The sequence below is a fragment of the Squalius cephalus genome, assembly GCF_949319135.1.
Source record: "Squalius cephalus genome assembly, chromosome: 3".
Classification (NCBI taxonomy): Eukaryota; Metazoa; Chordata; class Actinopteri; order Cypriniformes; family Leuciscidae; genus Squalius; species Squalius cephalus.
The window spans coordinates 11,175,622-11,188,818 of NC_137124.1; the positions used below are offsets into that span (position 1 = coordinate 11,175,622).

Genomic DNA, 13,197 nt, shown 5'->3' on the forward strand with positions numbered 1-13,197 from the left:
GAATCCATCCTGTTTTTCGAGCTCGAGCATTTAAAGCTCCAGACAACAAAACTGCAGCCCGCACTTAATAAACAGAACAATATAACGCTTTTATAAATTTAATATTCAATTTAATTCAGCTTAGAATTTACAAAGTAAATTAATTTATATTAATTTATTAATAAATAATAAACATCACAAATACAGCACTGGCCAAAGGTGATGGAAAATTGACATCTTCACCCTTTATTAAAATATTATTATGTGATTGAAAACTTTGTAAGCATATTGCGTTGTTGTGCTTGGAGTCAATTGTGTATGAATACTGATTATGTGTATACAGTATGTATGTTTTTTTTTTGTTTTTTGTTTTGTTTTTTGCATAGTAAAATAAAACATGTATTTGTAGTTTGCCTTTTTCCCCCCAGAAAATTTTGTCTGATAAATACCTTAACCAAGTTTAGTTTTGTTCTTCCTTCATATTTAAAATATAAAATAAAAAAAAGATAAAACATTTTCCTCATATTTTAATGGTTTAATCGAACTTGTAAGGTCAATTAAAACAAATATTCCTTTGGGACATCACATTTGGTTGCTACTGTACAGTAAGTGTAGTTAAGCATTCCTGTACAGGATATCACTTACAGGAAGTCATGCACAGGAAGGTATTTGAGATGACAGCAATGAATAAGCAGGTCGATGTTATTCAAATGTGTGACATTTGCATTTTATCTTTTATCAAGATGGGTGACCTACATTAATACAAAGAAATCCTCGAGTTATGTCCATACCATTGTCACCATATCAAGTAACTGCTGCACATTGTTCATTCACCTCAGTCAGACATCTGTCTGTTATGCAAATGCCAGACTTGGTGCATCCAGATTAAAGTTCCAGATCGTTGCCACAGACACGGCTCTCGAGCTGCTGCTGCAATCGCATTTCTTGAGAAGTCACCATGATCTGTTTGCTCTGAACAACACATTTTCTTTTTTTTTTTTACATTATCATGCTACTGGTGTCAGAACATCATGTAATCATGAGGCAATTTCCAGAACACAGTAAACATGAGAAGCTAATATGGTGTGGCTTTTAGCTGATTTTTAGATTTGAAAACATGCCTAGACTTACTCACAAAAATGACAAGAATGACTTTCACTTTTGAAAAACATATGGGACGGATCATTCCAGGAATATTTCCTAGAAGTTTAATCTTAGTCTTTAGTACAATTTTGTTAGTTACATTTTATATACAAATTTTTGTTATTATTATTATTATTTCTATTTAGCTTTAGTTTATTTTATTTCATTTTAGTTAAACATACTTATTTTAGTAAGATGCAAGTTAGCATTTCTATTTAAAGCTTTTCCTCTAATGGTTTGTTTTATTCCAGATTTATTTCAATTTTACGGAAATGTTTTTTAATGATTCATAATTGTTTGAGTTTTAGTTAACTATAATAACACTGAAAGAGACTTGGATTCTTTTTACTTTTGGTCCAGTAAGCAACCCAGACACCCCCCACCCTCTCCCAAAAAAAAACACCATTAACAACGACCATACTGAGGGCCCTATTTTAACAATCTGAAACGCAAGTATCAAACGCGAAACGCAAGTAAATTTGTGGGCGGATCTCGGGCGCTGTTGCTATTATACCGGCGGGATAAATGACTCTTGAGCCTGACACAAATCTAAAATGGGTTGGTCTGAAGTTGCTACATTACTCATAGGTGTGGTTTGGGCGTAACGTGAAATAAACCAATCAGAGCATCATCTCACATTCCCTTTAAAAGCAGGCGCGCTTGTTCCATGGCAGATTGCTATTATAACGGTGGATTTGCCAGGAGCGGTTCACAGCCGAGGAGACCGACGTTCTCGTCAGGGCCGTAAAAGACAGAGAAATGACATTGTATGGGGATGGGAGAAACCCACCCAAATAAGCTTCGGTTAAACAGGCGTATAATAATTTTGGTAAATGTGTAAACTAGATTTATTCCTATTTTTTCACATCTTCATGGACACCGCAATGATTTCCCTCTTGTGGAATATTTTTCCTTGTAATTATGTATGGTTTCCAAAAATGGGAAGTGCTGCGTCTGTGTGTAGATGAGAGAAGCAAAGTGTATGCGCGTTGTGCACATGCTACATTATGGCCAAGCATGCGCCCTTAAAATAGTATCTGGGGCCAGTTGCATAAACATAGCCATTATGTTAAGACTGTGTCTTAAGAACTAGTATGATCAACTAGAAGTTAGTTAGGGGTAATCAGTCTTACTGTTCGGTGTAAAATTAGACCAATCTACGTTTTTATGTTACTGACTTTAAAAAGTTATTAACAGTCTTAAAGAATAAAATTGGATGACTAACTTGTAAGACTAGTCTTAACAGTGTACCCGCTCCGTGCGGGTCTCCGGCATGAGAGTCAGGCGCTCTAACAAGGAGGCTAAAGACTGCAGCCTCTAGCATCTGTCGCTAGAGCGTCTATTGAGATCAGAGGAGTGAGGTTTACTCGCACAGCAACTACTAGCTGGCCTCCGTTACACTCACCCCCCTAAACCTCACTCCCATCCGGGTCACGGCACCAATGTAACCCCTCTCACCCGGGTCCTTCACACCCCGCTCCGTGCGGGTCTCGAACCCGGGTCTCCGGCATGAGAGTCAGGCGGTCTAACAAGGAGGCTAAAGACTGCAGCAATTGTTTTCTGGAAATCCAAAATAGCACCAGAGAACGTTTGCGCCGGAACACACCTCTTTTCGCTGAACCGCCCCCGGGAGCACAAGTTCATTCCCTAATTTACCGACGTGCGTCTGTCGAGGGAAAAGTCCTCTGTGCGTCGGGTACAAAATAGGAATGATACATGCATCGGTGTACAAAGTCAATTGCGCTGGGTGCAAGATAGGGCCCTGAATTTCTTTAGCTACAAGTTTTGCTAAAGCCAGTAAAAAAAAACATGTTCTGACATGAAACTCTAGATGGTACTGGCTGATGGGTCTTTAACACAACCTGCTGACAATTACATGATTTTCAACTACACAGCATAAGCTGATTGGTTCATGTTGCATCTGGAGCCAATGATCTTGCTGCTCAACATTTAAATAGTTTGTCAGTGTTTGCTGTAGCAGTCTGCAGCACGCTTTCAAAGTTCCTCTGAATCCGTCCACCTTCCTAGGCCTTACCTGTATAGATCTGCTACTGGTAATTTCATATATGCTCATATACTATTTGTGCAGCAGCAGTGTGTCTTACATGCTCACAGCAGCAGCAATAACAGCAGCAGCAGCAACAATCAACTGCAACAGCAATATCAGTGACTGCAATAACAGCAGCAGCGAAATCAGCAATAACTGCACCAGCAGCAATAATGAACAGCAGCAGCAATAAAAGCAGCAGCAGCAATAATCAACAGCAGCAGCAGCAATAATCAACAGCAGCAATAATCATCAGCAGCAGCAGCAATATCAGCAATAAAAGCAATATCAGCAATAAAAGCAGCAGCAGCAGCAATAATCAACTGCAGCAGCAATATCAGCAGCTGCAATAACAGCAGCAGCAAAATCAGCAATAACTGCACCAGCAGCAACAATGAACAGCAGCAGCAATAAAAGCAGCAGCAGCAAAATCAGCAATAACTGCACCAGCAGCAATAATCAACAGCAGCAATATCAGCTATAAAAGCAGCAATAATCAACAGCAGCAACAATAAAAGCAGCAGCAGTAATAATCAACAGCAGCAGCAATATCAGCGGCAGCAATAACAGCAGCAGCGAAATCAGCACTGCACTAGCAGCAATAACCAACAGCAGCAGCGAAATCAGCATTAACTGCACCAACAGCAATGACTAACAGCAGCAGCAGCAGCAGCAATAATCAACAGCAGCAGCAATATCACCAATTAAAGCAGCAGCAATAATCAACATCAGCAGCAGAGTAGCATATCTATTCCGCCAAAACCAAATACATGATCATTGTCATATCCATTACCATGCTAAACTCTTTAGAGAATTGTCAGGTTTGAACTCGCATTTTTCGATTATTGTCTAATGTAGCCATATTATTGTCAAAAAAGATTGTTCCTGCATTATTAAAATCATGGAAGCTTTTGAAAAGTAGATGTTGTTCTTTTGAAAGCTGCAGGGCACACATAAAGTAACATTATTGGCAAGTGACTTACAATGCCTTCCATTGTTTCTGCTACTATGTGTTATAATCATTAATTTACCATTGACCTCATGACAGAACCAACAGGCCCGCATCTGTCTGCTGTACCTGCCATTGTTTGAGCTGCTCTACCAGAACATGAGCCAGATGAACAGCCCAAGGCAACTCTGCAGAAATGGCCTCAGCCTCATGGTAAACGCCCATTTCTCGCTTATCTGGGATCAACATTGACTCAGTCTTCATCTGTTCTCTGCAATCAATATGAAATATTTATGGAAAAAAAATTGCATTGCTTAATGGATTAAAACTGTTCACAAATGTCAGTCCAAAAAGATAAGACAAATCAGCGGTATTTGAAAAATATTAACAGGCTTTAGTTGATATTTCTTTGTAATCTTCACAGAAACATAAAGAAACAACTTCCACCTACAACTTTCATTCGACTCTCAAATATCTTTCGATGATACTTTCAAAATGGATATTTTGCATATTGTTATTTATAGCTTTACAGAGTTCGAAGTATAATCTGATTCAATGAAATAAAATATATGTGCTGTCTTCGAGTTCACAGATGGACCAGTTATTTTCCTTTGTTTTAGCAGTTTTTCTTGGCGGCAGTGTTTGTTGATTGTGTGTCTGTGTGCGTTGCTTCAGTATTTACCGATTGGGTTTACTTTTACACTGTTGTATAACTGGAGACATGCGAGTGCTACATTTAAATTCCATGTCCTAGTGTAAATGTTAACCTTGCAAGTTTTTGATCTGGAGTTGGATAAGCACTTCCTGTTTTCCCATGCTCCTTTAGTACCGGGATGATTTGTCAGTGGACAGCCGCAGAAGCAGCTCTATCGTTGATAAGGAACCTAGTAAGTATCAAAGTCTTTTGGCAGCAGAAGTTACAAGTAAACAGACAAACACACAGTGTGCATTTGTGTGTTTCACAGCCGGTGTCGTCGCCCAGAATGGACACAGTAGGAAAGGCGAGTCCAGAGGCTCTATGTATGGAGATCCTGGCACTCCAGACATCAATGAGGTGAAACAGAAGCAGATTTCACTATATGTCCAGTGTTGGGGATTGTTACTTTTAAAAAGTCAAACTCACAAATTAGGTTAGATTTGTTACTTTTTATGGAAACACAGTAGGTTAAGGTTTCCTTACTTTTTACAGATACACTACTGTTCAAAAGTTAGAGAAAGAAAGAAATACTTTTACTCAGCAAGAATGCATGAAATTGACAGTAAAGATATTTATTATATTACAAAAGATTTATATTTTCTTTTGAACTTTCTATTCATCAAAGAATTCTGAGAAATTTTTTTTTATTACATAATCCACAAAAAATATTAAGTCGATTTCAAATTTGATAATAATAAGAAGTGTTTCTCGGGCAGCAAATCAGCATATTAATATGATTTCTGAAGGATCATGTGACACTGAAGACTGGAGTAATGATGCTGAAAATTCAGCTTTGCATCAAAGGAATAAATTGCATTTTAAAATATATTCAAATGGAAAACAATTACAGTAATATTTCACAATATATATATGTTTTACTGTATTTTTTATCAAATAAATGCAGCCTTGGTGAGCATAAGAAAATGATTTAAAAAACATAAAAAAAATCAACATATATCATATTGTATTTCTCATGTACCATCAACAGAAAACTGGACACATGCTAATGGTCATGACAGCAGCTAATTGTATGGTGGCCGCACTTGCAAACTTTGAGACAACAATGTTCAAATTCTGTTTTTACTGATGACGGCACGCACAGCAAATAATACTTTATTGAACATAAATCACACATACTCTTACTTCCACAATGTATATATCTCTTAAATATACCCATTTTTCCCACTGTGTGAAAAGGACTTCGTTAATATAAAATTAATGGGGTTATCATGGTATAAATATAACAAGTAATGCATTACTCATTACATGAAAAAAATATGCGTAACATGTTAGCCCAACACTACAGGTTACCTTATTTACATGACCCTTATCAAGCATCATTTTTAATATCCCCCCTTCTGCTCAGTTAAACAGGCGCGGCTCCACTATGAGCACTGTACCCGCCGCTGGACGTTTGGGACAGTATGAGATCAGAGGGCTGCTTCTGTGTTACCTAAACATTGTAAGAACCTTGTCGGATGGTAAGCACACTTTTGTTATCATCATATCATCCAGCCTTTTTGTTATCATCATAAAACACCACCATTATAGTCAAGATTATAGTCTCAAAACAGCTCAAACATGCATTTTAGTCTGGGACTAGACTTAAGCCTTGTCTTTGAAACTGGGGGATTGTGTTTAAAAAAACTAAAAGCGTCATACAAGTTAATTTCACTTGACTTCAACGGGGGAGACTGCTGTTGTGCTCAAATGTAACACTTGAGCTGTGGGCGGCAGCTGTTGTTGATCTTTAAATGACAGGTGTTTAAATTGTATGGAAATCTGTTGAGTATCCGTTGGAGCGTCGTGGGTGCAAATAACTCTTAATCCAGGGTTTATCAGTCCTGCTCTTGGGTTCTTCCGGTGCGACACAGTTCGGATGACTCCCACGCTACTTGTCGGCTCATTTGTAGAGTTATGCTTGATCTAAGTTGGGAGTGTCCGATAAGGGAGGCACCTAAAAGATGAAGTGCTGGAGCAGGATTGAGAAACTGATTTAAACAAGTTGGTGCCTGGTCTAAGATCCAGGGTTTCCATGCTCATTAAAATCCTGGAATTGGGATTTAACGGGAAAAAACACATCGATTTCTATTGAATCTGTTTTTATAGTATTTCTCTGCTTTAAAATAGCACTCACAACATCGGCTAGATATTGTGAGTTCCTGTTTAGAGTAAAATAATAAGTGACCATCAATTTTTTTTTTTTTTTTGAGGTTCTTATTCAGGGTTTCTGCGGAGTCATAAAAAGTCATAAAACGTCTTAAATTTAATAATAAGAATTTTAGGCCATAAAAAGTCATAAAAACGTCCGGATTTTCCATACAAGGTCATAAATTTCATTTAGCCACGTCATAAATTGATATGCTCGTTCATTCGTTGGTTCTACCATTGCCTTTTCCCCCTGAAAATGCGCTGGCGGCATCATGTTAAACGCACAGGTTAAATGCGCCAAAAGCGGAACGCTCATTTGAAACGCGCGCCACACGGACCATTTACCCGCTCGGCTCAAAGTCCAAACGGCAGCGCAGCGCGAGCTCAATAGAACTGATGCGTTTACTCTGATCGGTCTCAGTCACAACATCCAGTGAGAAGCGCTTGAATTCAGCGAAGAACACACTGTCTCAGTGATTTAAACCAGTTTAAAGGCAGATGAAACAGCTTTGACCAACAGGAGAAACTCTGCACAACGATACAGCCAGAAGGCTTTTCCGTCTAGAATCTCCCATCATTTACCATGGATTTACTGTAACGTTAGCCTAGTAATATTAACTGCACCATGTGGGATATACATATTGAATTTTATTATATTATTAGTGCTGATAATGTATTAAAGGACTAATGGAATATTTACAGTATTTAATAATGTATTTAGGCTACTGTTTTTCATACATTTCCTGAAGATACGTGCCATCAAAGTTAGGCAACACAAACCTGTTTCAAGACTTGACCCCTATTAGCACATGCAGAAACTAAGTAATTATTTTCCCAATAAAGATATTTATTTTGTTAAGGACAAATGACAAATGTTTGAATGTCCTACCTCAGATTTGTGAAATGTTCACCTGTTTTAGCAAGTGTTTGTCATTATATTTTCTGACAATAAAGAGTAAAGTTAGTTTAAAACCACAATTAACGCTCTGGTTTCTACAACTTTCACTTAGAAGCAACAGTCTGCCTTTAAACTTGAAAGAAATAAAGATTTGACATTTATCGTGATAATTATCGATATTGACTAATATAAAACAATTATCGTGATAATTGTTTTTGGCCATATTGCCCAGCCCTAACTGAAATCTCCCGGTCTATCACAATGGGAAAGTGTACATTTAACGAGCCATGGCTCAATGATGGTGTGTTTAGTAGTTTGCTCAAGCCCATTGCAAATAATCAGTATCAAGCATATTGCACACTGGGTAAGAAGGCGTTGGAGCTGTCTTTAGGCATTTAAATAATACATCTTGTTACTTTCAATGAAAGTCAATTAAAAAAAAAAACTTTTGAAAAGAATTTTAATTAATTTTTCATAATTCGTGTAGGTCATAAATTTCAATCATAATGGTCAAAAAAAGGTCTTAAAAAGTCTTAAATTTGACTGACCAAACCCTGCAGAAACCCTGTTATTGGAGACATTAGTGTACTAGTACATATATTATTAATTAAAACCTATAAAATCAAAAATGTGGATGGGAACCTTGTGGATGGGTTTCCTGAAACTCTTGGGAATGTCACTGTAATAGGAAGACGGCATGTGATGGTATCAAATGTTTAATTGCTGAAGCTTTCATCGCAGTATACGGTATTATCACAATACTGAAATAAGTTAAAAAAGTGTTGTCACTATAACTGGTTTAATAACTTTTTTTCTTATAACAAAAAGAACTGAACATTTAAATACAATAAAGCAATACACAAAAATGTATAAAGTTTCAAACAGATTAAAGTGCAAAATAATTATAATAATAATTAACTTTACAATAAGTTCTCATTAGTTAACTTTGGTAATGCATTAACTGACATGTTAAATAGCTACAGAAGTTACTATTCTTTGTTAACATTAGTTACTAAAATACAACTGTTAGTTCATGTTAGCTCAGGTCCATTAAATAATACAGATACAACTTATGATTTTAATAATGTGTTATTAAATGTTAAAATTAACTGAGATTAATAAAGGCTTTAGAAGTATTTTTCATTGTCAGTTTATGTTAACTAATGAATTAACTGATGCTAACGAATGGAGCCTTAATGTCAAGTGTAAATAAAGAATCAATTCATTTTCAAACAATATCCTGGGGATGTTGTAGTCACTGATCTATATAAATGACATTTATATGCATGTTCATCATCGTGATGTATCGTATTACCGTGTACAGGCACATGTCTTAATAGGAAGAAGAGTTGAGCTATGTTTCATTAATGCTTTTGTTTCTGTCTTAATGTCTTCCTTTTAGACACTCTGATGGCCTACTGGGCGAAAGTCAATCCACAAGACATCATGAACTTCCTCAGTCTGCTCGAGTGAGTGACACCAACTTTCCCACAAGGCGTTGTCCTTGTTGATCTTGTCATTCATGTGTATCTCAATCTTGTGTGGCACAATCAGATGGTAAATCATATAAGATAATTTGGTACAATTTTTTTGAAAGAAGTCTCTTACGTTCAACCAGGCTTCATTTATTTGATCAAAAACACAGTAAAATTATGACATACTATTACAATTTAAAATTACGTTTTTCTATTTTCATATATTTTAAAATGTAATTTATCAAAGCTGAATTTTCGGCATCATTACTCCAGTCTTCAGTGTCACATGATCCTTCAGAAATCATGTGTACTGCTTACAGTTTTTCTCGATTGCTTAAACACATTTCTTGAAACTCTGCCTCGTATTCTCAAAACTGTAAACACAAATCCATAACGTCTCACCCAGTTCCCCAAACATCCTATTTTCAGGTCAAAATGAAACTCTACACTCAAAACCATTCACTCTTGCTGAAAAACCAAACTTTGCCCTCAGACACACACTGCAACATAGTCTAACACACTGGTGCAATAAATTCAAGACAACATTTCCAAAACTGGTAAGTAATGTTGCTTGTGGTTCCCCCCTCACAAACCTTTTCACATGATGAACACAAAATACACAACCAGTGGATACATTGGCACATTTTTATTCATTCATGTACTACACAGTCCAACACACACACAACAAAAACAAACATTTTTTCCCTGTTTTACTTTTTTTTTTTTTTTATTCTCTCCTCTAAAAAAATGTTTTATATTTACTTACAGTAAGATGTGTGTGACCATCATATGACAGTAAAAGAGCACACACAAACCTTATTCTAATATGGAATTGTATTGGAATGGTAAAGAGTGTTGGGACGTAACAGGAGGGCCTCCACTCAAGGATACAATATGATGGACACGTCTAAGAATGTTCCACATATGGTTGAAATACCATCATAAAGAAAGATAACATTCTGGGAGTCGAGACTATAAAGGAGAAAGGATGCCCTCCCTTCACTGTCACACTCTGTAGCCGCTCTGTGTGACTGTACGACTGCTGGCCTTTTCTTGCAAGAAAATAAACCTCATCAAAGACTATTGGAAATGTTTGTCTCTTATTCAGTGAATTTTGTTTGCCACCACACCTCCCTGAAGGTTCTCGAGGCGACGGTAAAGCGACTCAAATTTGGCCTTACTCGTAGCCCAGCCTCCTTCATAGTCATACCATTGATAAAGACATGGGCAACTAGAGTGGCTTGAATTTCATCTGAGACTGCTTGTCTTCTTGTCCTTGCCCTTCATCCTCCTCCACCTCTTCCTTCATGTCTTTCTGGATCCATTGTTCCAAAACTCAATAAACTGATTTGGGCCCTTTTATATACCTATTGAAGGTTCTGATTGATGTGTGTTAAATTTTGACTCTTAGTGTTTCCACCTGGGTAATTGTGTGCTAACTGAGCTGAAGCTGTGCTGACTTGAGTGAACAATTTTGAATGCTAGTGCTTTCTAAATGACAACATGGTCTAAGCAATGAGAAATGAAGGGATTTGTGTGTAGAGTTTTGCAGTGACAGTTCAACAAATCTGACTCATGTGTCAAAACAGGGAATAGTGTTTAAAGTTTAGGGAAATGGGTGTGCTTCTTGATAAATGGCATTACGGTTTTGAAATTTTAGTTCAAAAGCCTGGTTATAGTGTTTAAGCAATCGAGAAAAACTGTAATATTTCACTGCTAATACCTTTAAGTATTGTGGTATTTCGCCATGTTTCTCAATGACACGGCCATTTGTATGCGCTATACCATAGGGCTGGGTATTGACACAAATTTCACAATTCGATTTGATTTCGATTCCTATTCGATTCGATTCAATATTGATTATTTTGGATATCAGGTACAATACATGGCAAATTTTCTCAAGGAAAACAAATCTCTTAACTAATGCTGTAAACTATAAGAGTCAGTGGTAGCCTACTAGACTTCATTAGCCTACTATAATATTGAAGGTAAAAATTAACTGATTTGTATACAAACGCTTAAATTACACTTATTTATTTTTATAATAATAAAGTTATATGAAATATAAACATTTAAATGGTGGCTGTCATAAAAACTGGCCAGATTTATTCAAACATGTATTAAATATTGAAGAACATTAAAAATTATAATGAAAATGTAATATGGTGCCTTTATTTAGCAAAATGCTCCTCTCTAGAGTTAATTTTTCTAGCTGACTAACAAGTTTATGGTCGCTGGATATGGTTTTTCTGAGGCTGCTTCTCTTGATCTGAGCCAAAACGGTATTTATGTTTTTGAATTTCGTAAGAAAATGAACGTAATTTGAAATCTGAGACTTTGTTTCATACCAATAGCACAAAAGATTATTGCGATATATTGGATGGGATGCGCGCTACAATGTTCCATTCATTTATCAACTGAAAACAGGATGACTAATCGATTCTTTGGATTTAAGAATCACTATCGGTTCGTAAAAATGAGAATCAATTAAAATCGAGAAATCAATATTTTTTTACCCAGCCCTAATATTAGCCTGGGTTTCCCCATGCTGCCTTGAGCGCAGCACGATTTTATTCACGCTACTAGGCAGCCTGGACACCATGGACCAGATTTTCCCCTCAAAAAGGGAACCAATCACAGAACGGGGAGGGAGCAGCAAGACGATGACGACGTCTATGCGACACACCGAAGCAGTTTGTTTATATTTATGGATCCAACATGGCATCAGACGCGAAGTTACCTTTCGATGCAGCCTTAGATAGTGTTCTGAGTAGTTTAGAACGCAAGTTTATTTCGTCGTCTTCCTCGTCGAATTTCTGTCGCTCTACATACGTCATCTGGTATAATTGAAACGATTGGCTATGAGCTACGTACAGGCGCATTTGATAGACATTCGTAGCGCCCAATAAACGGCTCTGGGCATTCGTAAACCACGCCTCAAATACGAGAAAATGAACATATGGTTCCCAGACCACGTCTCAATGAGAAGAGGTCTGACGTTAGCCAGGCTACCCTAATATACCAAAATGCTCATAAAAATAGGTGGATGGAAAAATAGCTACTGAGAATTGTGTTGCTTTGTGAATTGTGCTCTGACACTATTTGGAAAGTGTAGCTGGAAGCAGCTTCATACTTGCAGAATGTTATTATTCTGGGTTTCTGGCCTTAAAAATTGTTTGAGAATATGAAGGTCTGTTGCCAGAAAGTAAATCATGACCCTCAAATATGTTACCTTGTCTCTTTGTGTTTATATGGCTTTCTATCACATAATAGACTAATTTTCTGTCTTCTCTGATTGCAGGATCTGCATAGTCCAGTTCCGCTATGTTGGCAAGAGAAGCATTAGCCGGTATGCTTGATCAGGACTCAACAACAAAAAACATGTTTCCAATTTAAGAGTTAACCACATTCATATCACCCATATTTACATGAACCACAACTGTGATATTGTGTTGCCTGCTATCGTGTCATCAAAGCCAGATCTTTACATTACATTGAATGGGTCCTGTGTTTTCAAAATAAGCAGTGGCATCAAGATTAGCACTGTTGTGAACAATATGTCTTTGTTTGTGTGTGTTGTTCAGGAGTCAGGAACCCTGGGTGTCGAAACTCTTCTCGTCTGACAGAAAGTCCCAGACAATGCCGGTTCTGCGTGGTCGAGGAAGCTTCATGCAAGCAAAGCTGCAGCAGTTCAGCACTATGGACACCTCATTAACCCTGAACATGGGTAAACATCTGTCTACTCCTGTTGTTTACAACCTTCAGTCTGTGAAACACCGCATTATGATATAGGATTTTCAGGCTTTCCTGCTCCTACAATGCTCTATTATGCTATATTCTGCAATATAACGTAACAAA

General features: G+C 37.2%; 1 protein-coding gene across 4 annotated transcripts in view; it reads left to right on the top strand.

Annotated features, from left to right (window-relative positions):
- Positions 1-13,197, top strand: part of dock11 (dedicator of cytokinesis 11) — a 117,981-nt gene that overhangs the window by 69,029 nt on the left and 35,755 nt on the right. For all 4 annotated transcript variants that reach the window (XM_079867744.1, XM_079867746.1, XM_079867745.1 and 1 more), the window contains 7 exons: positions 4,218-4,331; positions 4,945-5,005; positions 5,084-5,172; positions 6,182-6,296; positions 9,267-9,333; positions 12,641-12,688; positions 12,924-13,066. In XM_079867744.1, the coding sequence (XP_079723870.1) occupies positions 4,218-4,331; positions 4,945-5,005; positions 5,084-5,172; positions 6,182-6,296; positions 9,267-9,333; positions 12,641-12,688; positions 12,924-13,066 (637 nt within the window). The remainder of the gene's footprint in view (positions 1-4,217; positions 4,332-4,944; positions 5,006-5,083; positions 5,173-6,181; positions 6,297-9,266; positions 9,334-12,640; positions 12,689-12,923; positions 13,067-13,197) is intronic.